Here is a 21,707-nt window from a genome sequence, read left to right on the forward strand (position 1 = left end):
TGAGCACGTGTTCTCAGGGTCTTCCTGGGACTAGGTCATGGGCCACCCTCACTCATATTTGGCTCAGAATAAATATCTTCAAACCTTTTACAGTTTGACCCCAAGCATACTCAGCACTGAATCCTTTAATGCCTGTGAGCTGCGTGGGGCAGGGGTTTTGTGTTCTGTCCACTTCTACTTCATGCCCAGAAGAGCCCCTGGCCCAGGGCAGGTGCTTCATAAACTCACTGAATAAAGGAAGGAGGAGAGAACGGAGGTCATCCCCCAGGGGTGATTGAAGCTGAGTTCTTCTCTAAGAGCATCTAGACACGCTCTACCTAAAGCACAGGGAGACTCTCTGAACAAAGAAGATGTTCATTTGTGAATAGGGCATTGCAATGGGAATATGCATGCCACATTAAGCTATGTGTGTATTCAGGGGGTATAGAAAAACTCTTTTTTTTTTTTTTTTTGAGACGGAGTTTCGCCCTGTTGCCCAGGCTGGAGTGCAGTGGCGTGATCTTGGCTCACTGCAAGTTCTGCCTCCCGGGTTCACTCTATTCTCCTGCCTCAGCCTCCCGAGTAGCTGGGACTAGAGGCGCCCGCCACCATGCCTGGCTAATTTTTGGTGTTTTTCTTAGTAGAGATGGGGTTTCACCATGTTAGCCAGGATGGTCTCGATCTCCCGACCTTGTGATCTGCCCGCCTCAGCCTCCCAAAGTGCTGGGATTACAGGCATGAGCCACCATGCCTGGCCTAGTTATTTATTTTTTTGAGACGGAGTCTTGCTCGGTCACCAGGCTGGAGTGCAGTGGCACAATCTCAGCTCACTGCAACGTCCGCCTCCTGGGTTTAAGCGATTCTCCTGCCTCAGCCTCCCGAGTAGCTGAGATTACAGGCACACGCCACCACGCCCAGCTAATTTTTGTATTTTTAGTAGAGACGGCATTTCACCATGTTGGCCAGGATGGTCTCGATCTCTTGACCTTGTGATCTGCCCGCCTCGGCCTCCCAAAGCGCTAGGATTACAGGCGTGAGCCACCGTGCCCAGCCTAGGAAGACAAAGGTTTTTAAAGGGAAAATGAGGATCACATCATTGTTTTGAGATAATTCTTTGGCTACAAGGATCAATAAGGGTGACACCAGTCCAGGGTTGGACAGGCAGTTGCTGGGCAGATGTCCTTGCAACAGAAGTTTGTTTTTGTTTTTTTTGAGTAAGGTTGCAATAGCCTTTGTGTAAAGGTTGTGGTTTTTGCAGTCCTCTGTGATAGTTGTTATTATTAGGCACATATGCATGAGAACCCTTCCTTGTGGTACGAACGCAAAGTACCTGAGACGGTCTCAATTTAGAAACTTTATTTTGCCAAGGTTAAGGACGTGCCTGTGACACAGCCTCAGGATGATGTCCTGAGGACATGTGCCCAAGGTGGTCGAGGCACAGCTTGCTTAGATATTAGGGAGACACAAGACATCGATTAATACATGTAAGATGTACCCTGGTTCTCTCTGAAAAGGCAGAGCAACTAGGGGCGGTGGGCAGCTCCCAGGTCATAGGTAGATAAGATATAAACTGTTGCATTATTTTGGGTCTTTGATCAGCCTTTCACTGAATACACAATTTCCATGTGAGAGGCAGGTAGAGGAACAGTCATTTATGCCTTAGTCTGGCTCAGTGAATCTGCATTTTTACATAAATAGGGCAGAGGAAGCAATCAGACATGCATTTGTCTCAGGTGAGCAGAGGGTTGATGGTGAGATCTGTCCTTTGTCTGGCATCTGTGAAGATAAGCTATCGATTTACATTGCCAGGGTGAAATTCAACAGAACTGTTATAAGGTAAAGATCTTGAGGCCCATGAGGAATTTCCAAGAAGAAAAGCAGGAACTACCAACAGGAGAGCCCTGGGCACTGGTGCCAGGAGGAGGTACACAGTGAGCTGCAAGACAGGAGGAAGAGGTCACAGGGCCTGTGGGGAAAAGGATGACCACTTTTTCAGAATAAAGGATCAGGAAAATACCCAACAGGAAGGCAATTTCATTTTGCATTTCCCGGAAGAGATAAGGAAATCCAGTATCTGGGCACCTGAGCTTGTGCAGATTTAGAGGTACATGTTTAGGCTGTGTCTAAACTTGAGTCTGGGTGTAGGGGCAGGCCCTCCTTGGGTGTGGCAGGCTGACCTAAGGTTATGGCAGGTTGAGTCCCAGTTGCAACCAACCCACAAAGTGGCTGAGATCCATGCTCACATATTTTCTGCTTTCTCGTGAACTATATGGTATTTTAGTTACTCTGTAGCTCCAAGAGGCCCCTGTGTATCACTCAGGTCTGATACAGGCCAGCTATGGGTAGGATGACGACATCCCAGGTGCCGCCTGCCAACAGCAATGTCAGAGACGTGGATTTCAGAGATATAAAATGGGAAGACATTTGCTCCACAAAATTAATGAAATGTGGTAAAAATCCCATGAAGTTGGACCTCTTGAACCGGGGAGGGTGGCCCTCCAGCGGCAGCCGAGGTGGAGAAAGGGGTTGGCCCTCCTGGGGTCATGGAGTCCTTCAGTCTCCAGCTAACTGTGCATCTTCCCACCCGGAGACCTCTGAGGGTTGAACCAAGGGCCTGGGCACTAGGTGAGGAAGGGAGTGGGGGTGCTGAAACTGGGCGGCTTCGGCAGGAAAAGCCCAGTGGAAAGACCCAGACAGAAAGGAACAGGCCTGGAGCTTCAGGACAGGAGCAGCTCTGCTCTGTCCAGCTCCTGCTCCTAGGGCCCTCTTCCCGTCTGTCTGAAGAGAGTTAAAGTCAGATCACTCTGTCCAGCCTGGGAACCAAGGAGAGCCTGGCTGCACCGAGGCTGCAGCGGGGAGGGGAAGGGCACAGTGGGAAGGAGCCCCAGCAGCAGGATTGGGGCCATAGGCCAAAGGCTCGGCTCACCCCCAGGGCCTGAATGGAGACAACCAAGGCACAGCTTGGTTACAAATGGGCTGGGAGCTGAACATCTCCCTCCTCTACCAAGCGGGAAGCCCCAAGAGGGAAGGGGTACCTGAGCGCTGCCCCCCAGCAGAAAACAGCCTGACCCATAGCAGAGCCTCAGTAAATATTTGCTGCATGGTTTAATCCGATTTCAGATTTCCTTTTCTTTTTTTTTTTTTTTTTGAGACAGAGTCTCGCTCTGTCGCCCAGGCTGGAGTGCAGTGGCCGTATCTCAGCTCACTGCAAACTCCGCCTCCCGGGTTCACGCCATTCTCCTGGCTCAGCCTCCCGAGTAGCTGGGACTACAGGCGCCTGTCACCTCGCCTGGCTAGTTTTTTGTATTTTTTAGTAGAGACGGGATTTCACTGTGTTAGCCAGGATGGTCTCGATCTCCTCACCTCGTGATCCGCCGTCTCGGCCTCCCAAAGTGCTGGGATTACAGGCTTGAGCCATCGCGCCCGGCCCAGATTTCCTTTTCTACCCCTGGGAAATGAGGGCCAGACCAGAGGCTCCCTGAGGACCCTCCTGTGTCACTACCGGGCCCCTGGGATTCCCTGCTGCCCTGGAGACGTGGAGCTGCTGAGATTCCTACAGGCCCTGTGGCTCTGGCCAGCGCAGGACTGGCTGCAAGTCTTGCCTGGGGAGTCACTGCTCGTGGAGTGGGGCTTCTCCGGCTTCGTGACTCACGCGTCCGAGTAGCCCTGCCTGTGGAGGGCTTCTGTCAGCAGGCGCAGCAACTCAGCCGTGACAAGCGCGCCACCTTCCCACCACGGCAGTTTCCACCGAGACGTCTTTCCATGGCATCGCCTGGCCACCTGACCCCTTCCTGCTCTCGACGCCACAGGACTTGCTGTTCCGAGTGGCAGCTTTAGCCTCATGCGGTAACCACAGGAAGTAGAGAGCACAGCGCAGTCATCATTTTCCCTCGTCTTTGTGGACAGAGGCAGATCCTGGTATGATCCAGGGAGCACTGGAGTGGGGTCCGAAATACAGAGTCCGGCCGCTGGCTCGCTGTGTCAGCCGTGAAGCCACTTAACCAAGATGGTGAGAAGTTTCCTCAGGAGAAATGGACACAAAGTAGTGGCTTCCTGGCCAGCTCATTTTTTAAGTAAAGGGAATGGGCTTTCCAGTGGCACTCAGTTCCTGCCACTGCCCACCAAGCCTCTCCGGCCCCTGCTGAGAGCAAAGCTGAGGGGTCCTCCCCGAGGCCTGCCCAGCAGACGCCACCCATCACCTTAGTGTCCAGGTAAGCCCGGCCTCCTCGCCCATCCTCTTTCCACTCATACCTTCGTCTCCCCAGAGCAGCCTCTTCTCAAGGTGTGCGTCTCAGGCCATCGAGTCAGAATCACCTGTGTGCCTAGTAACAGTGCCGCTTCCAGGGCTGGCCCCAGACTTAGCGACCAGTGTATCTGGGGGCGGGTCTGGGTCTGCACTGACACCAATTTTTATTGACTAATTTTTGAAACTCGTATGAAAGCATTCGAGTCTAGATAGTGGCCTTACTGATTAGAGTGATAAAAATAGTCATATATGCTTGAAAATCACGATAAGCTTAAAAATCAAGATATGCTTCAATAAATCCATTTATTTTACAATTTAATGTAAAACTAGAATATTTAACTTTTTACACAAACTTAACTTTAAAAATAGCTACTTGCTATTTTACATACAAAACATTCAAAAGAAAATTCTTCAGTTAGAGTGACTGAGGCTTCACATTCCAGCTCAGAGAATGACAGCGAGAAGGGCAGAGGTGGCAGCAGAGGCCTTGGGTGGTCAGTACTGGCCCCAGTTCCTCAGCCCACCCTCTCCAGCACTGGGAATATCTTTTGGCTTATTTTTCTTTTTCGAATACAATTTCTACTAAAACATGTTTCTTTTTTTTTTCAAGATAGGAAGAAAATACTTTGTCTCACATTGTTGCCCAGGCTAGAGTACAGTGGCACAATCAGAGCTCACTGCAGCCTCCACCTCCTTGAGCTCAGGCCATCCTCCCACTTCAGCCTCCTAAGTAGTTGCGACTACAGGCATGCACTACCACACCTGGCTAATTTTTTATTTTTTGTAGGGACAGGGGTCTCACTATATTGCCCAGGCTGGTCTCGAACTCCTGGGCTCAAGTAATCCGCCCACCTCGGCCTCAAAAGTTCTAGGATTACAAGTGTAAGCCACTGTGCCCAGCCTAAAGCTTGTTTCTGAGGGTTGAAAACCACTTTAGGGCTGTTCTTTCAAGGCAAAGGATTTGGTTCTGCTTAGAACTTGAGGAGTGGGGAATCCACGTTCTCCTTGTCAGCCTCGGGGCTCAGCTGGATCAGAGGGGAGCTCAGGTCTATGAGCTGGAAGAGAGCAGAGGGGAGGAGGTGAGTGCGGATCCAGCCGGGGCCTCCCTTCCGCTCCCCACACAGAGCACTGGCTGCCTGGGCCATCACAACAGCTCGGTCATCCTGGCTCGGGTGCACTGAAAAGCACTCTGGGCCACCACGTCTAAGAAGCTGGAAGGAGACAAGACACACACGGAGAAACCCAGGCCCCCACCATGCACACTACTCTGTCCCACATCTGGCCCTGGGGTCTATGGGCAGGAGAGAGGCGGTCCCTGCCCAACAAGAGCTGGCAGGGTCCTGGCAGAGCACCTCAGAGGCAGCTGATCTTTGAGAAGCTCAGGCTGCCAAAGGTGAGTCCTGCCCTGAGGTGAGTAGCTGAGAAGACTCAACAGCCACTCTCAAGGGTCCCACGATGGCCCTGGGAGGACAAACAAACCCAGAACTGAGGACAGCGAGGGCTGAGTCAACACAAATCACCTGCCACTTCTCACCTGTCCCACCACCGGTGAAGGTTTGGCCACATTTTTATTCATGTCTGGAGTGTTTATCATGAGGTCGATCAGAGGCCTGCTTTCAGATCCCACAACCACGTTTGCTTCTGGAGTATTGCAGAAGTCAATGAGAGGGGGGTCAACGAGGGGCTGGCTTGCAGCATCTGGAGTGACTGCGAGTGGGTCCAGTTTGATGTCTACAAGAAGAGCCTGGGTACAAAACCAAGGTTAAGAGCAGAGTAACCATCTTGGGAGAACGTGTGCTTTGCTCATGTTCCAGGTGGGCTGGAGGTTTGGAAAGCCAAGGAATCAGGTGGGCCCTTGGTGGAAGCAGGCCCTGTATGGGGCAGGCCGTGCCTCTCTGACTGTCGCCCACCTCCCTGTCCATAACCGCCCACCAACAGCTACCAGCTCCTGCCACCCTGCTTCCCGCTTCCTCAGCTTCGATCCCTGACCCTTGCCTTAGTCAAATACAGGGCAAAGGTGTCACTTTTTCCTCCCCTGGAGGCCTGGAAGTCCTGACTGCCTCCCTTTGGGTTGGTTGGCACAGAGGCACCGGCCCCAGGATGAAGCATGGCAGGGAACTCCGCCAGCCACAGCCCTGGGTTCCAGGGGCTTCCCGAGCAGCCTCCAGGAATCTCAGCTAATAGAACCAAGCTGCGCCTGCTCTGCCCACCTCACTGGGGGCTGCATCTCCACCCGGCTTGGTTTCCTCCCGAGCTGCTTCTGTGGTGGTGCTTTTGGAGAAAACAGTATCGCTTTCCTCTGGAGAAAAGTTAAGTGCCTGAGGCACACAGGAAGGAGGAGAACCCCCGTCAGGGGACACATCCACCGGCCGGGAATCTGCCTTTCTATTGCTCTCCCTTGTTGGTTCAGTTCTGTGGGAAGGAAAAAAATCTTATGAGGAAATTTATCTAAAATGCTCGTTCACTTGGCTGATCCCGGAATTGGGTCACTCTGGAGGAAGAGTGTCCTGGGTGGAGTGTGTTCCCGCTCTAGGGCCTTCACCCTCCAGACCCCAAGATTCCTGTGTATGTTAGGGGTTCAGTGATCTGTCCAGTTCCTCTCAGCTCACAAGTCTTACCTGTCCAGCATCACCAGGGCCTGCTGTTAGCCCTTTTCTTTCCAGTTACTAAACACGAGGTAATGCGCATGCCCATCACCTCCTGAAGGGAGCCCAGACCACACACAGGGACCCCTCCTTGAGCCACGGCAGCTCCTTCTCACATGCAGCCAGTGGGGGGCTCCTCCTAGGCCTAGGTGGGTATGCAGCTGGCTCCTCCTGCCCCAGATGCCCCCTCCCCTGCTGCCCAGTGCCCTGATCAGGGCTGAGGCCCCGGGTGCAGGCTGCCCACGCCTCCTCTCCAATGGTGTCTCCTGCAGGACCCCGCATGGGCGCTGCTGGGCCTGCCTGCTGCCCACAGGTCCTTGAGTACCTGCCACACAAAACTGAATTCCTTCCGGAAACCCAGCAAAGCAGCAGGTCCATCAACTAACAGAGAGTACCTTCTTTTTAATACTTCAGAGGTTTCGTAAGAGTCCAAAACAAGCAGAAGTTTGTTTCTACATTTACACTAACAAACATACAAGACAGTTAAACACATATTCCTATTTACATATCAGATCTGGTGTTTTTAGTGAGGCCTTGTTTCTCATTTTCTCTTGGGTATTCCAGGCCTTTCCATCTCCCTCTGTAACACACACACATGCCAGCATTTTTTCTTCCAGAGTCTTCTACATTCTCATAAAACTACATAGATACACACAGGGTCAACACCTACTGTTAGTAGATGTACATACATAGAAACATACAAGATATATAAAAATATGTAATTTGTGTATAAATACGTGGATATTATATATGGTGTTTATTTATTTATTTTTTGAGACAGGGTCTCTGTCGCACAGGCTGGAGTGTAGTGGCGCAATCTTGGCTCACCCCAACCTCTGCCTCCCAGGATCAAGCGATTCTCCTGCCTCAGCCTCCCGAGTAACTGGGACTACAGGCGCCTGCCACCACGCCCAGCTAATTTTTGTATTTTTAGTAGAGACAGTCTCACCATGTTGGCCAGGATGCTCTCAAACTCCTGATCTCGTGATCCGCCTGCCTCAGCCTCCCAAAGTGGTGGGATTACAGGCGTGAGCCACCGCACTTGGCCTATATGTGTATACATATATATATATATATATATATATATTTTTTTTTTTTTTTTTTGAGACGGAGTCTCGCTCTGCCACCCAGGCTGGAGTGCAGTGGCCGGATCTCAGCTCACTGCAAGCTCCGCCTCCCGGGTTCATGCCATTCTCCTGCCTCAGCCTCCTGAGTATATATGTATATTTTTAACAGACAAAGGGCTTTTATTCTCAGCCACAGTTTCGTTTGTAAAGTGGAATTGTACTTACGAAACTCTCTTTTCTGCATCCTTTCTCAAGAATTCTTCCGGAAATGCGTCCACATCAGCTGGTGCAAGCTGATGCATGCCCCAAAGGCTACCTGGTCATTTATTTCCAGTCTCTGTTTTCTCTTGAGATGGAGTCTCACCCTGTCACCCAGGTTGGAGTGCAATGGCACGATCCCGGCTCACTGCAACCTCCGCCTCCTGGGTTCAAATGACTCTCCTGCCTCAGCCTCCCGAGTAGCTGGGATTACAGGTGCCTGCCACCACGCCTGGCTATGTATTTTTAGTAGAGATGGGGTTTCATCATGTTGGCCAGGCTGGTCTCAAACTCCTGACCTCATGATCCACCCACCTTGGCCTCCCAAAGTACTGGGATTACAGGTGTGAGCCACTGCGCCCAGCCGACTTCCAGTCTTTGTCACCATGAACATCTCTGCACATGAACTGTAGTCTCCCACCTATGGCAGCTCAGAGGTATGTGTAATTAACAGAGGTATAGGCCTGGCACAGTAGCTCACGCCTGTCATCCCAGCACTCCCACGCTTCGGGAGGCCGAAGCGGATGGATCACAAAGTCAGGAGATCAAGACCATCCTGGCTAACATGGTGAAACCCCATCTGTACTAAAAATACAATAAATTAGCCAGGCGTGGTGGCGGGTGCCTGTAGTCCCAGCTACTCAGGAGGCTGAGGCGGCAGAATGGCGTGAACCCGGGAGGTGGAGCTTGTAGTGAGCCAAGATCCGGCCACTGCACTCCAGCCTGGGCGACAGAGCGAGACTCCGTCTCAAAAAAAAGAAAAACAAAACAGAAAACAAACAAACAAAAAAAAAGAGGTATATGTGTAGTTAAATTTTGACATGTTAAGACTATACTGTCAGGGCTCATTTCTCTATAGTTTGTTACTAGAGCAGTTTCTCTGAACATGTAAAGCAAAAAAAAAGAGAAAAATTTCACATATCAGCCAATGGCTTTTTTTTTGAAACGGAGTCTTGCTCTGTCTTCCAGGTTGGAGTACAGTGGCGTGATTTTGGCTCACTGCAACCTCCACCTCCCGGTTTCAAGCGATTCTCCTGCCTCAGCCTCCCTTGTAGCTGGAATTACAGGCACCCACCAGCATGCCTGGCTAATTTTTATATTTTTAGTAGAGACAGGGTTTCACCATGTTGGCCAGGCTGATCTTCAACTCCTGACCTCAGGTGATCCGCCAGCCTCGGCCTCCCAAATTGCTGGGATTACAGCTGTGAGCCACCATGCCTGGCCAACAAATGCCTTTCTACAAAATACGATCACAATGCACATTTCTACTAGCAATGTTCGGATTCCCCCTCCCGCCTCCTGCCCGGACAGTGTGAACATGGATGCGTCTATCAAGACCTTTGCACAGTTACTATAAACTGCATTTCCCTGACACTAGTGAATTTGGGTCTCTCCCCAGGGGTTGTTGACCATTTGAGCTTATTCATATCCTTTGCCTGGGATGTTGTTTCATAGTCGACCATTTGTCTGTTGACCTCATTTATGGTCATTTTAGCCATAAATAAAAACAGGGGATTTAAATGTCAACACTCTTGGCGGTGGCAGGCGGCTCTTCACTCCCTGGCTTTTAGCAGTGACAAAGGTCTCCTGCACTTAGCGTGTTCACACAGTCTCCCAGTGTTTAACTTTTTTCTTCTTTTGTTTGTTATATTTAAGTATCTAAGTCATCTGAATTTTTTTTCCATGATGTAAGTTAGGTCGTATTTAATTTTCTTTCAGATAGATAATAATTTATTTTTGTGTGTTTTTTGTGGTTTTTTTTTTGAGACGGAGTCTTGCTCTGTCACCCAGGCTGGAGTGCAGGGGCACGATCTCAGTTCACTGCAAGCTTTGCCTCCCGGGTTCACGCCATTCTCCTGCCTCAGCCTCCTGAGTAGCTGGGACTACAGGCGCCCGCCACCACACCCAGCTAATTTTTTTGTATTTTTAGTAGAGATGGGCTTTCACCATCTTGGCCCAGCTGGTCTTGAACTCCTGACCTCGTGATCTACCCGCTTCGGCCTCCCAAAGTGCTGGGATTATAGGCGTGAGCCACCGTGCCCAGCCTATTTGTGTTTTTAAAATATATCTTTCTTAGAAATAAAAACTTCATAAAAATAAATCTATATTCATGAGTGAAATCAGTCTACAATTTCCTCTTACCAGTATTATCATTACCTACTATGTTTGGCTATTAAAATGAACTGAGAAACTTTCCATCTTTATTTATGTGTAGCCTGAGATAGTTAACTTTTGCTTTTTTTTTGAGGCAGAGTCTTGCTCTGTCACCCAGGCTGGAGTGCGATGGCGCGATCTCAGCTCACTGCAAGCTCTGCCTCCTGGGTTCACACCATTCTCCAGCCTCAGCCTCCCGAGTAGCTGGGACTATAAGCGCCCGCCACCATGCCCGGCTAATCTTTTGTATTTTTAGTAGAGACGGGGTTTCACCGTATTAGCCAGGATGGTCTCGATCTCCTAACCTCGTGATCCGCCCGCCTCGGCCTCCCAAAGTGCTGGGATTACAGGTGTGAGCCACCGCGCCCGGCTGAGATATTTAACTTTACACACCAGCATGATCTGTTTCAAAAGTTATACACGACTGAGGTGTGACTTCATCAGAGTCAGGTGCCTTTTTCAATCTTTAATTATTTCTGAGCTGCAGCTGTGGCTTACTTCATGTGTCCTTGGGTCAATTTAGATAAATTTTATTTTATTTTATTCTATTTTATTTTATTTTACTTTATTTATTTTTTCAGAGACGGGGTCTCACTCTGTCCCCCAGGCTGGAGTGCAATGGGGCAATCTCAGCTCACTGCAGCCTCAACCTCCTGGGCTCAAGTGATCCTCTCACCTCAGCCCCCTAAACAGCTGGGACTACAGTGCATGCCACCACACCTGGCTAATTTTGTATTTTTTGTAGAGATGGGGTTTTGCCATGTTACCCAGGTTGATCTCAAACTCCTGAGCTCGGGCAATTTGCCTGCCTCAGCCTCCCAAAGTGCTGAGATTACAGGCGTGAGTCACCACACCCAGCCAATAATTTGCAAATTTTAGAAAAGCATTAGGTTTTCAGATTGATTATCAGAGAATTACAGGCAGTATTTCCTTATAATACCTTTAATTTTCCTCTATGCTCATGTCTATTGCATTTTCTCTTTGGAATTAAAAAAAAAAAAAAAAACTTTCCAAATATTATTTACTTCACTAAACCCTGGAGCAAGGCAAGAAAAAGGTATGTCAATGTCTAGGACACCAAGCCCAGGAATTTGAGACCAACTTATTATCACCTTCATCTCTTACCTCATCGCAGAGTTCTTGCGGGGCTCAGAGGAAAGTCTCCGGGCTGGCACACACAGGGGAGAGGCCACGGCTCTGGGCATCATTTTGGGGGTCATCGGTGGAAGGCCAGAGAAGCGCCGGCTGGCGGGTGTGGGCAAGGCTGACGCACGCCGCGCGCTCAACAGGCTTTGTGGTGCTGGCCTAGATGAGCGTCTAACTGGGGTGCTGTGGACGGGGATCCTGGCAAACACAACATCAATGTCGTAAGCTGAGATGACATAAAAAAAGTGAAACCTAATCATTCAGCCTGTGCCAATGCAGTGCCGAGTGCTTCGGTCCCAGCCGAGAAGAGCCGAGCCCGCGAGCCTGTGTGAGCTCTGCTCTCCCGGGACGCGCCCCAAGGCAGGCAGGGCTCCGAGCTGCTACCAACCCGCCCTGGCGTGGGCTTCGGGCTCTCAGTGGGAATGCCTTCACTGCCCTTCCTCACAGGCGACTCAAAGAAAATTGATCAAATGTGACTGCACTTTACGGATGCTACCATTAAATGTCACTTCACAGGAAGTTCTAAAGAGACTGAGCAAATCATCTTTTGGTGGTGTCATAGATATTGCCATAAGGAAGTCAGAGCCGCAGCCTGTCTGGCGGGCCAGCGAATGGGGGAGCAGGTCTTGCTGCACGCCCACTCATTCTCAGGCTTAAGGTTGCCTGAATCAAATGTGAACACAAATGAGTGAAGAGGGAGCTGGGCACTTGGTCCTCACACCCCTCACATCCCTGGCAATACCTGTGGCTCGGGCTACCCATGGGTCTTGCCTAACTGTTGCTTTCTTGTGTTGCTGTTGATGAAGAGGAGGCTGAGTCAACTGTCATTTGCTGTGGACTGAATGTCTGTGTCCCCAGATTCATGTGCTGAAATCCTAGCCCCTAAGGTAATGGCATTAGAAGGCGGGGCCTTTAGGAGGAGATCAGGTCATGGAGCCAGAGCCCTCAGGAATGGGATCTGTGCCCTCAGAAAAGAGGGCACACTTGTGCATACCTGTGATCCGAGCTACTCAGGAGGCTGGGGTGTGAGGATCACTTGAACCCAGGAGGTGGAGGCTACAGTGAGCCATGACTGCACTACTGCACTCCAGCCTGGGCAACAGAGCAAGACCCTGTCTCAAAAAAATAAACAAACATAGGCCAGGTGCAGTGGCTCATGCCTGTAATCCCAGCACTTTGAGAGGCCGAGGCAGGTGGATCACAAGGTCAGGAGATCAAGACCATCCTGGCTAATACGGTGAAACCCTGTCTCTACTAAAAATACAAAAAATTAGCTGAGTGTGGTGGCATGTGCCTGTGGTCCCAGCTACTCGGGAAGCTGAGGCAGGAGAATCGCTTGAACCTAGAAGGTGGAGGTTGCAGTGAGCTGAGATCGCGCCACTGCACTCCAGCCCAGGTGACAGAGCGAGACTCCATCCAAAATAAACAAATAAATAAATAAACATAAAAGAGACTTGTTCACCCCTACTCCAGTGAGGACAGAGGGAAGGCGGCATCTGTCAATCAGGAAACAGGCCCTCACCCGACACCAAATCTGCAGGTGCCTTGATCTTGGATTTCTAGCCTCCAGAACTGTGAGAAACAAATGTTTGTTGTTCAAGCTACGCAGTCGATAGAACGTTTGTTATAGTAACCCAAAAAGGACAAAGACATTATTTTAAAATAACATGAGTCAAGGACATCCCACCACGTGGCCCCCATGGGAGGCCAGGGAGACCTGTCTGTTGCTCTATTCTGGGCAATTGTTAACATACTTCAAAAGGAGCCTGAAAACAGACTGACTCTAGCCTATTTAAATGGAAAAAAAGCAGAGAGGCTGAAATCAAGAGAAAAACAGAATCACTCCAGAGAGCAACTGCTGTCGCCCCCAGCCGCTGCTCTCTGCCACGTTCTGGGATTCCCCACCCTCCTGCCTTTATTGCTAAGTTCTGGAAGCCCCACCACAAATTCCAGTGAAAATAAAAATTCCAGCTGGGCGCGGTGGCTCACACCTGTAATCCCAGCACTTTGGGAGGCCGAGGCGGGTGGATCATGAGGCCAGGAGATGGAGACCATCCTGGCTAACACGGTGAAACCCCGTCTCTACTAAAAATACAAAAAATTAGCCGTGCGTGGTGGTGTGCACCTGTAGTCCCAGCTACTCGGGAGGCTGAGGCAGGAGAATGGTGTGAACCCGGGAGGCGGAGCTTGCAGTGAGCTGAGATGTCGCCACTGCACTCCAGCCTGGGCGACAGAGTGAGACTCCGTATCAAAAAAAAAAAGAAAAGAAAAGAAAAGAAAAATTGGCTCCTTTCCGGCAGTGACGACCTACCCATACGAGAACATGCCTCTCGCAAAGGATCTCCTTCATCCCTTCCCAGAAGAGAAGAGGAAACAAAGAAGAAACGCCTGGTGCAGAGCCCCAATTCCTACTTCATGGATGTGAAATGCCCAGGATGCTATAAAATCACCACGGTCTTTAGCCAAGCACAAACGGTAGTTTTGTGTGTTGGCTGCTCCACTGTCCTCTGCCAGCCTACAGGAGGAAAAGCAAGGCTTACGGAAGGATGCTCCTTCAGGAGGAAGCAGCACTAAAGGCACTCTGAATCAAGATGAGTGGGAAACCATCTCAGTAAACACATGTTGGATTAAAAAAAAAAAAGAAAAAATTCTGACAAATGTAATCCTCAAAGTAATCCTGGGTGAGTTGAGGAAACTGAGGCACAGAGAGGCAAGTGAGGTGACCAGTGGCTGCCTGGGTCTGGTCTTTGCTCTTCACCACCATGCGTGGGAGGGACAGCAGCTTAGCACCGCACCACACGCAGCACGTGAGGGACTGGCTTGTTCGACCTTGCAAAGCGTGTCCTGAGCTCACACAGGAGGAAACTAAAGCCCAGAGTCATCAAAAGACTTGCAAGCGGCCCCAGGCTGGTCTGTGGCAGAGCCAGCGGCACCCTCTCCGGTGTCCTAGCCCAGGCTTACTCTGCCCACTCCACCTCAGCAAGGCCCAGAGCAGTGCCCACCTGGTCACACACTGGCACCAGGACCCCATGCTGGTCCTGGGGGTCTGAGTGTCCTTCCTGCTGCCCACACCCCAGCTCCACACAGGAGACTTTGAGGTGCACACAGGCTAAAGGGCACCAGTGCGAGCTCTCCTGTGCTGTGCCAGGGTCCACAGAGCTGCACTGGGGCTCAGGGGACGGTGGGGGTGGGGCTGCTACCTGAGCAACTCCTGCGTGTGCATCTGCACATTTTCTTACTGTCTGCGGTACCTGCTATGCTAAGCTAGGGCCATCCCTACTCGACATGAGGAAAAAGGTCAGCAACATTTGGGAACTTATACTGGATCAAAGACCAGGAAGTGGTGGAGTCGGGATTCAAAGCCAAGTCAGAATCACGGTGCCACGCCAGTGCTCTTCGACTGCGGGACAAGTCACAGTCACCCAGGAGCTTTAGGAAGTCCAGCTGCTGGCCTCCAGGCTAGATGAACTGAATCAGAACCCCTGGAGCGGGCGCGGGCGTGGGCAGTCCTAAGAGTGCTGGAGGGGCTTCTGCTATGCAGCCTGGAGTGGCAACCACACCAGTTCAGGGCAGGGAAACGCCGTACTGCATCGCGGAAGTCTCAGATGTCTTAAGTCTGCAGTAGATCTAAAAGGGGCTGGTACAGGTCAGGAGCTCAGCCTGCACCCAAGAGACTGGCACTGAAGCCAGATGTGCAGGCCAGGCTGCAGGGTTACCAAATGCTTGAGGGTAGCGGATGCACGAGTCACTCTACAGCAATAAAGAGAGGAAGCGGACCAGCGTTACTCACCTGCCAACTGACGTGGACGACTGCGGCCGCTGCACCCGCGAGAGCTTTGGTGTTGCGCCGTCCGGGGAGTCACCTAAGACCAAGAAAGGAAGAGTGCAGTCAGGCAAAGCGATCAGGGGAGAACTACTGTTGGGGGATCTTCACCAAATGGGCAAATCTCCGAGTATCTCCACTGTCCCAACTTGCAGTGTAGGTGGCACTGGTCCACAAAGGGCCACCCTGCCGCAGGCAGGAGCATGAGAGGCACTCACCCCTACATGGGGACCCTGGCCCAGGCAAAGGCTACGGTCTGACGGATGGACGTGGGGGCGAAAGGTAAGAGCCCTCTTCACTGCGCCGCCCCACCCTGGCCGTTGATCCCATCAGGGCAGAGCACGACTTTCACAGAGTGAAGTTGACTTGTCAGACGGCACCTGCACGCGCTAGACACTTGCCCACAGGAACGACACCGCAGGGGTTTAGGTTCCCAGGCACGCCCAACAGAGCCCACATACCTCATTTCCTGAACCATAACATTAATGGGATAATAATAATTCATTACATTGTGTTTGTGCTGTTTTAGTTGACAAGCATTTCCATGTGTATGATCTCATCTGATATTCACAACGGGATGAAAAGTAGGCTCAGAGGGCAAAGGGGTCACCAGTTACTGAGCTAAGGCCCACCACAGGCCCCAGAGGTCCAGTCCCGCCACCGCCCCCTCCAAACACTGGCTCCGTGGTTCCTCCTCCACTATACTGGCTCCTTGAAAATCCCAGTGTGTACCTGAGTATTAGCACACGTGCTCTGGGGCCTCCAAAGCCTCAGGCACCAGGACCCCCTTCGAACACCTTGCTATGTCTGGGAAGCCATGGGGAAAGAGGCTGTCCCTCAGAGCCCCTTACCCCAGCACTAAGAGGGAAGGGTGGGGCCCGGAGCTGAGACCTCTTCTCTGCAGGTGCTTCCAGGAGGCCAGGCAATGGTCCAGGCTGCTGCCCCTACAGACAGCCCCACTCTCTGGCAATATCACAGCTGCTGCTGGCCCCTCCATCTTAAAAAGCTCACGCTTGCCCTCCTGTCCCTGCACCCAAGCTCCTGTCCCACGTCCCTGCCCCTCTTTAAAGCCAGATCTCCTCAAAAAGGCTGCCTGCACTTACATTTCCTCTCTCCTGTCCTTTTTTTTTTTTTTTTTGAGACAGAGTGTCTGTCTGTCACCTAGGCTGGAGTGCAGTGGCGTGATCTTGGCTCACTGTAATCTCCGACGCCTGGGTTCAAGTGATGCTCGTGCCTCAGCCTCCAGAGTAGCTGGACTTATAGGTGCCTGCTACCACGCCCGGCTAATTTTTGTATTGTTAGTAGAGACAGCATTTTGCCATGTTGGCCAGGTTGGTCTTGAACTCCTGACCTCAAGTGATTGCCCACCTCAGCCTCCCAAAGTGCTGGGATTACAGGTGTGAGCCACCGCCCCAGCCTCTCCTATTCTTTTAAAAATCACCTCCATCAAAGTGATTCATGCACAGAGTTTTTAAAAATGAAGGTGAAAATTTTGAGACAAACAAGTCTCCCACCACACCCAGTTCTGCTTCCAACTTGCTGGCAGCTTCTTATGATGTCTACCTTCACACATTTCCAAATCACACACCCACATTGCTACCTCCACATTCTTCAAAAACTCCATTTGTTACAAGAGTTAAAAATCTGCCCCTCACACCTTCCCACCGCCCCCACCTGTGAGTTCACCAGGCCTCCAGTGTTCACCCCAGCACTGGAGAGGCGTGCAGCTTGCACACAGCTGAGCCAAACGTGCTCCCATCCTCTCTCCACCTCCGTTTTCGGTTTGTTTGTTTCTTTCCTTTCTTACAAGAAACAAGGTCTTGCTCTGTCACCCAGGCTGGAGTGCAGTGGCGTGATCACAGCTCACTGCAGCCTTGACCTCCTGGGCTCAGGTGATCTTCCTGCCTCAGCCTCCCAAGTAGCTGGGACTACAGGTGCCCAGCACCATGTCTGGCTAAATTTTTTTGAAAATTTTTTCAAAATTTGAATTGGGGTCTCACTGTGTTGCCCAGCCTAGTGTTTGTTTTCTTTTATGGAGTGGGGTGGTCTGTGACTGAATCATCCTATCATCCCTGTCTTTTGGGAACATTCTTGAGTCACTGACCCTGCACCATTCACAGAAGTCTTTGTGAGACCCAAGTTGGTCACACCTGGCGGGTGCGGAGGCAAGCCTGCCTCCCTCTCCCTCACCGCCTGCCTCCCTCTCCCTCGCCGCCTGCCTCTCCCTCGCCGCCTGCCTCTCCCTCGCCGCCTGCCTCCCTCTCCCTCGCCGCCTGCCTCTCCCTCGCCGCCTCCCGCGCTGGCTCCCTCTCTCCCGGCCCCTTCCTCTTGGTTGTCCTCTTCCTCAGCTGGGTGGAGTGCACTCTTCATCAGCTTCCACGGTGGCACAGGAAGGTCATTCTTCTTATGAAACAGAACACGAACAAGCCATCTCCTGACACCCTCAAGACTGCCCTAGGGAAGCATGCGCACACGCGCCTCCCAGGCCCACATCAGCTCTTCCCTAAATCCGGACAGCGCAGCTCCACTGCAGCTCCCAGTACCCAGAACTCCATGTCTCAATCCTCTGGGTGACCCGGCAGCGTGGACTCAGAGTGAATAGCAACATTTGTCACTGGACTGTTTTACAACGAATGCTGCTTGTCTTGAGTATTTTGAGAAAATGCACATATGAAAGGCTCCACTATAGGGCACCGCTCATGTGGTCCCACGCTATGAGTGCCCTCAGCCCTCACCTCTCCTCCACAGTGACAGCTGGTGTCACAGCCAATGAGCAACACCACCAGTGCTCTCAGCCAAAGAGTGTGCACCACCACGTGCCTCCCAGAGCTGTGTGTTCCCAACAGCGTGGCCACTCCCTCGGGGCCTCTCTTCCGGCCAGTGCTGAGTTTGTGGGACCAGTTTTGACCCTGATGAATGACCAAAGGCATGCAAGAGACAGCCCTGTTCCCAGCATCGTGGAGAGAGGAGAAACCGCCTGCCGAAGGTGAAATGCACATCTGAGAGGTGCCTAAGGAGCCCCCAGGGGCACGGTCTGGGAAACAGGGCAAAGTCAACAGGGAATTTGGGATTAGCAGAAGTCCTGTGGCATCAAGCAGCCTGACAGCCAGCCGACATTTGTGGAGACCAGCCAACATTTGTGCCAATGTGATCAGGAGAAACATGGCAGATACATGTCCCGGCTCCAGGCATTCAGGCAGAAGAGAAGCAAGCACTACTGAACGAACCTCCACGTGACCTGGGCCATAGGGTGTCCCTGAAGAACCCACCCAATCCTAGCTCCCATTTCTTTTCTTTTTTTTTTTTTTTTTTTTGAGACAGAGTCTGGCTCTGTCGCCCAGGCTGGAGTGCAGTGGCCGGATCTCAGCTCACTGCAAGCTCCGCCTCCCAGGTTCCCGCCATTCTCCTGCCTCAGCCTCCCGAGTAGCTGGGACTACAGGCGCCCGCCACCGCGCCCGGCTAGTTTTTTTGTATTTTTAAGTAGAGACGGGGTTTCACCGTGTTAGCCAGGATGGTCTCGATCTCCTGACCTCGTGATCCGCCCGTCTCGGCCTCCCAAAGTGCTGGGATTACAGGCTTGAGCCACCGCGCCCGGCCCCCCATTTCTTTTCTTTCTTTCTTTTTTTTTTTTGAGACAGTCTCATTCTGTCACCCAGGCTGGAGTGCAGTGACACCATCTCGGCTCACTACAACCTCTGCCTCCTGGCTCAAGTGATTCTCCTGCCTCAGCTTCCCAAGTAGCTGGGATTACAGGCATGTGCCACCACGCCTGGCTAATTTTTGTATTTTTAGTAGAGACAGGGTTTCACCATATTGACCAGGCTGGTCTCGAACTCCTGACCTCAGGTGATCCACTCACTTTGGCCTCCCAAAGTGCTAGGATTACAGGCGTGAGCCACCGTGCCCAGCCCACAGCTCCCATCTCTATAAACTCAGCTCTCTGCTATTGAAACCTACACTGAGGTCTCCAGCTGTGGCTTCTCTGAGTTCTCAGCCTGCTCCACCCCTCAGTGGCAGCCCAAGTGGCCTCTCACCCTCACTACTTCCAAAATGGGGCCATGGAGTCTGCCCGCTGCCTCTTCCAGCCCTCCTGTCACATGAGCGGCAGCACCCAGGTTCCGCCAGAACCTCAGGGCCACTCGAGTCCCTCTCTACACTGCCACATGGGCCCTAAGCTACCAGAATGTCAGGCAGACCACAGCGCCCCAGCCTCTTTCCCCAGCACTAGCCTCCTCCCCGACACAGTGAGGACGAGGTCTGCATTACCCTCCCCACCTCGCTCCCGCCCAGAGACTCTGCTCTTCCCTCTATGGAGGGATCTTCTGAAGGTCAAGTCGCTCTGCTCTAATCTCTTGCAGGCACATCCTCCTGCACTGACGGTACTCCAGGGCCCGCTCTGGTCACGCGGCGCTCTGCGAGCCGGCCTCGGGCTGCCCCTCTGTCTTCATCTCTTCTTACCCTGCCCCTCGGTCACTGACTGGCTGAGATTGCTAATTTTTGTTCAACAGCTACTTTCCTCTTCTTCTCAGTAAGACATTTCAGCTGTGTGCAGAATAAAGACAACGTGTCCTAGCATCCTGTGCAGGGAAGCGTGGTGACCAACGGGACACAAATGGAGTGACAGAGAAAACTTGCAGTGAGAGTCCTTGAAAGGTGGGGATTTGCTCTTCTTCACCTAAACAGGCTTCCTGCCGGGAGGTATGAGGGCCAGAGCCGGTGCAGCCACACTAGACCACGAGGACGAGAAGCTCATCACAGCAACACAGGATGGAAGAAGTCTGGGTCCCTCACACCAAGGAGTACCGACCAGCTGTCGCACATCTATGCGGAATCCGGACCACAGTGGCTGTACTCCCATCCTCCAGCGCCTGAGCTGCTCCCGGAGCACGCCCCGTGCCTTCCTGCCCCAGGACCTCTGTACTCGCCGTTGCCTCTGCCTGGAGTGCTCCCCCTTGCGCTTTCCTACCAGCTGCCTCAGTGTCCTGGTTCAGATCTCAGTCCCGTGTCGCCTCCTGACCATCTTTGCCAAAGAACCACCTGATGCAAATTCCTCCCCAAACACGCCAGCCCCAGGACACCATCTTCTCTTAGTCGCTTCATTATCCTAGGATCTGAAGGCCTGCTCATCTGATAACATTTCGTGTCTTTTCCTATTAAACAGAAATTCCGTGAGAGTCGGTCTGTCTTCCCATGATGTCCCTTGTCCCCCAAAGCATTCCAGCACAGAGAAGACACTCAGCAGAACAGCTTGTTCCTACAGCAGGACTCAGAGTGTGGTTTCTGGGAGTTACAGGCTGCCTGTGCTGGCTGGCACTCCCAGAACTTAAAATCCTGAAGCACCCAGAGGGCAGATAGATCTACCTGACAGAGGAGGCCAGGACGCTCCTCTCACCTTAAGTCAGCTCTGAGAACTTTCTGTATTGCACACAATTGTTCGAGTAATTCATGGAAACTTTACAAACACCTACCCACTACTGGCCAGACACCTGCTGGGGCTGGTGGCCTCAGTGACTGGAGAGGGCAGTGGCTGGCGCTTAGAAGGCTGAGGTGGCTGCAACGTGAGGGCCAGAAACTAGAGAGGAGGGGGCTACTCCGACAGAACGAGCTCTAGGAACCCAAGGGGAATCTCGAGTCTCTGGCTGAGCACCAGGCAGTGCACAGGTATAGGGCAGGAGTCCTCAAGGTCAAGAGAAGAGCAACTACCAGGGAGCAACGAGTGGACATCAGAGGGCCACGAAGCTGCCATCTTACCGGGCAGCAACGAACGGACCTCAGAGGGCCGCGAAGCCACCATCTTGCAGCAGCCGGAGTGCAGTGGCCTCGCGGGACACACGGGCATGCAGCAGAGGCCTTGGGAAGGGCGCCGGTGGCAGGAGGCGGAAAGACTATTCTAGACCCACCACTTCAAAGCATAAAAAGCCTCAGAAGGATGATCTGCACCTTCACTGCCTGCCAAGCCCAACCCAACTCCTCAGAGAAAGACAACAAAATCCAGACATTCAAAAGTCTACACCTGACAATATCCAACAACCAAGAAAAACCTGTAAAAAACGTAGAGGCAGGAAAATGAGGCCAAAACCCAGAAACAAAATTAGTCAACAGAAACAGACCCCAAAATGATGTGGATGATGGTGTGAGAAGAATCGTAGACCTTAAAACAATTATCAATTTGCTCACAAGGATGTAAAAGAAAACCCAAGTACCATGAGGAGGAATAAGGGGAAACTATTATGTTAGAAACGAAAAGTTAACTGGATGGGCGTCACAGCTATTAGGCACTGCAGAAGAAATGGTATCTGACAACAGAAACGACCCAAACCGCAGCTCAAGGGAAAAGGCTGGGCCGGGTGTGGCAGTTCACGCCTGTAATCCCAACAGTTTGGGAGGCC

General features: G+C 51.9%; 1 protein-coding gene and 2 pseudogenes across 1 annotated transcript in view; 2 read left to right on the top strand and 1 right to left on the bottom strand.

The window, feature by feature from the left end:
- Positions 1-4,509: 4,509 nt before the first annotated feature.
- Positions 4,510-21,707, bottom strand: part of GTSE1 (G2 and S-phase expressed 1) — a 34,485-nt gene continuing 17,287 nt past the window's right edge. The window contains exons 8-12 of the mRNA XM_025399996.1: positions 15,286-15,358; positions 11,475-11,693; positions 6,436-6,637; positions 5,760-5,969; positions 4,510-5,280 (exon numbers count right to left, since the gene is read on the bottom strand). Coding sequence (XP_025255781.1) covers positions 5,197-5,280; positions 5,760-5,969; positions 6,436-6,637; positions 11,475-11,693; positions 15,286-15,358 — 788 coding nt within the window. The 3' untranslated portion in view covers positions 4,510-5,196. The remainder of the gene's footprint in view (positions 5,281-5,759; positions 5,970-6,435; positions 6,638-11,474; positions 11,694-15,285; positions 15,359-21,707) is intronic.
- On the top strand, positions 9,022-9,139 carry LOC112633932 (annotated as a pseudogene).
- On the top strand, positions 13,819-14,069 carry LOC112633380 (annotated as a pseudogene).

This window comes from Theropithecus gelada, chromosome 10 (genome assembly GCF_003255815.1).
Source record: "Theropithecus gelada isolate Dixy chromosome 10, Tgel_1.0, whole genome shotgun sequence".
NCBI lineage: Eukaryota > Metazoa > Chordata > Mammalia > Primates > Cercopithecidae > Theropithecus > Theropithecus gelada.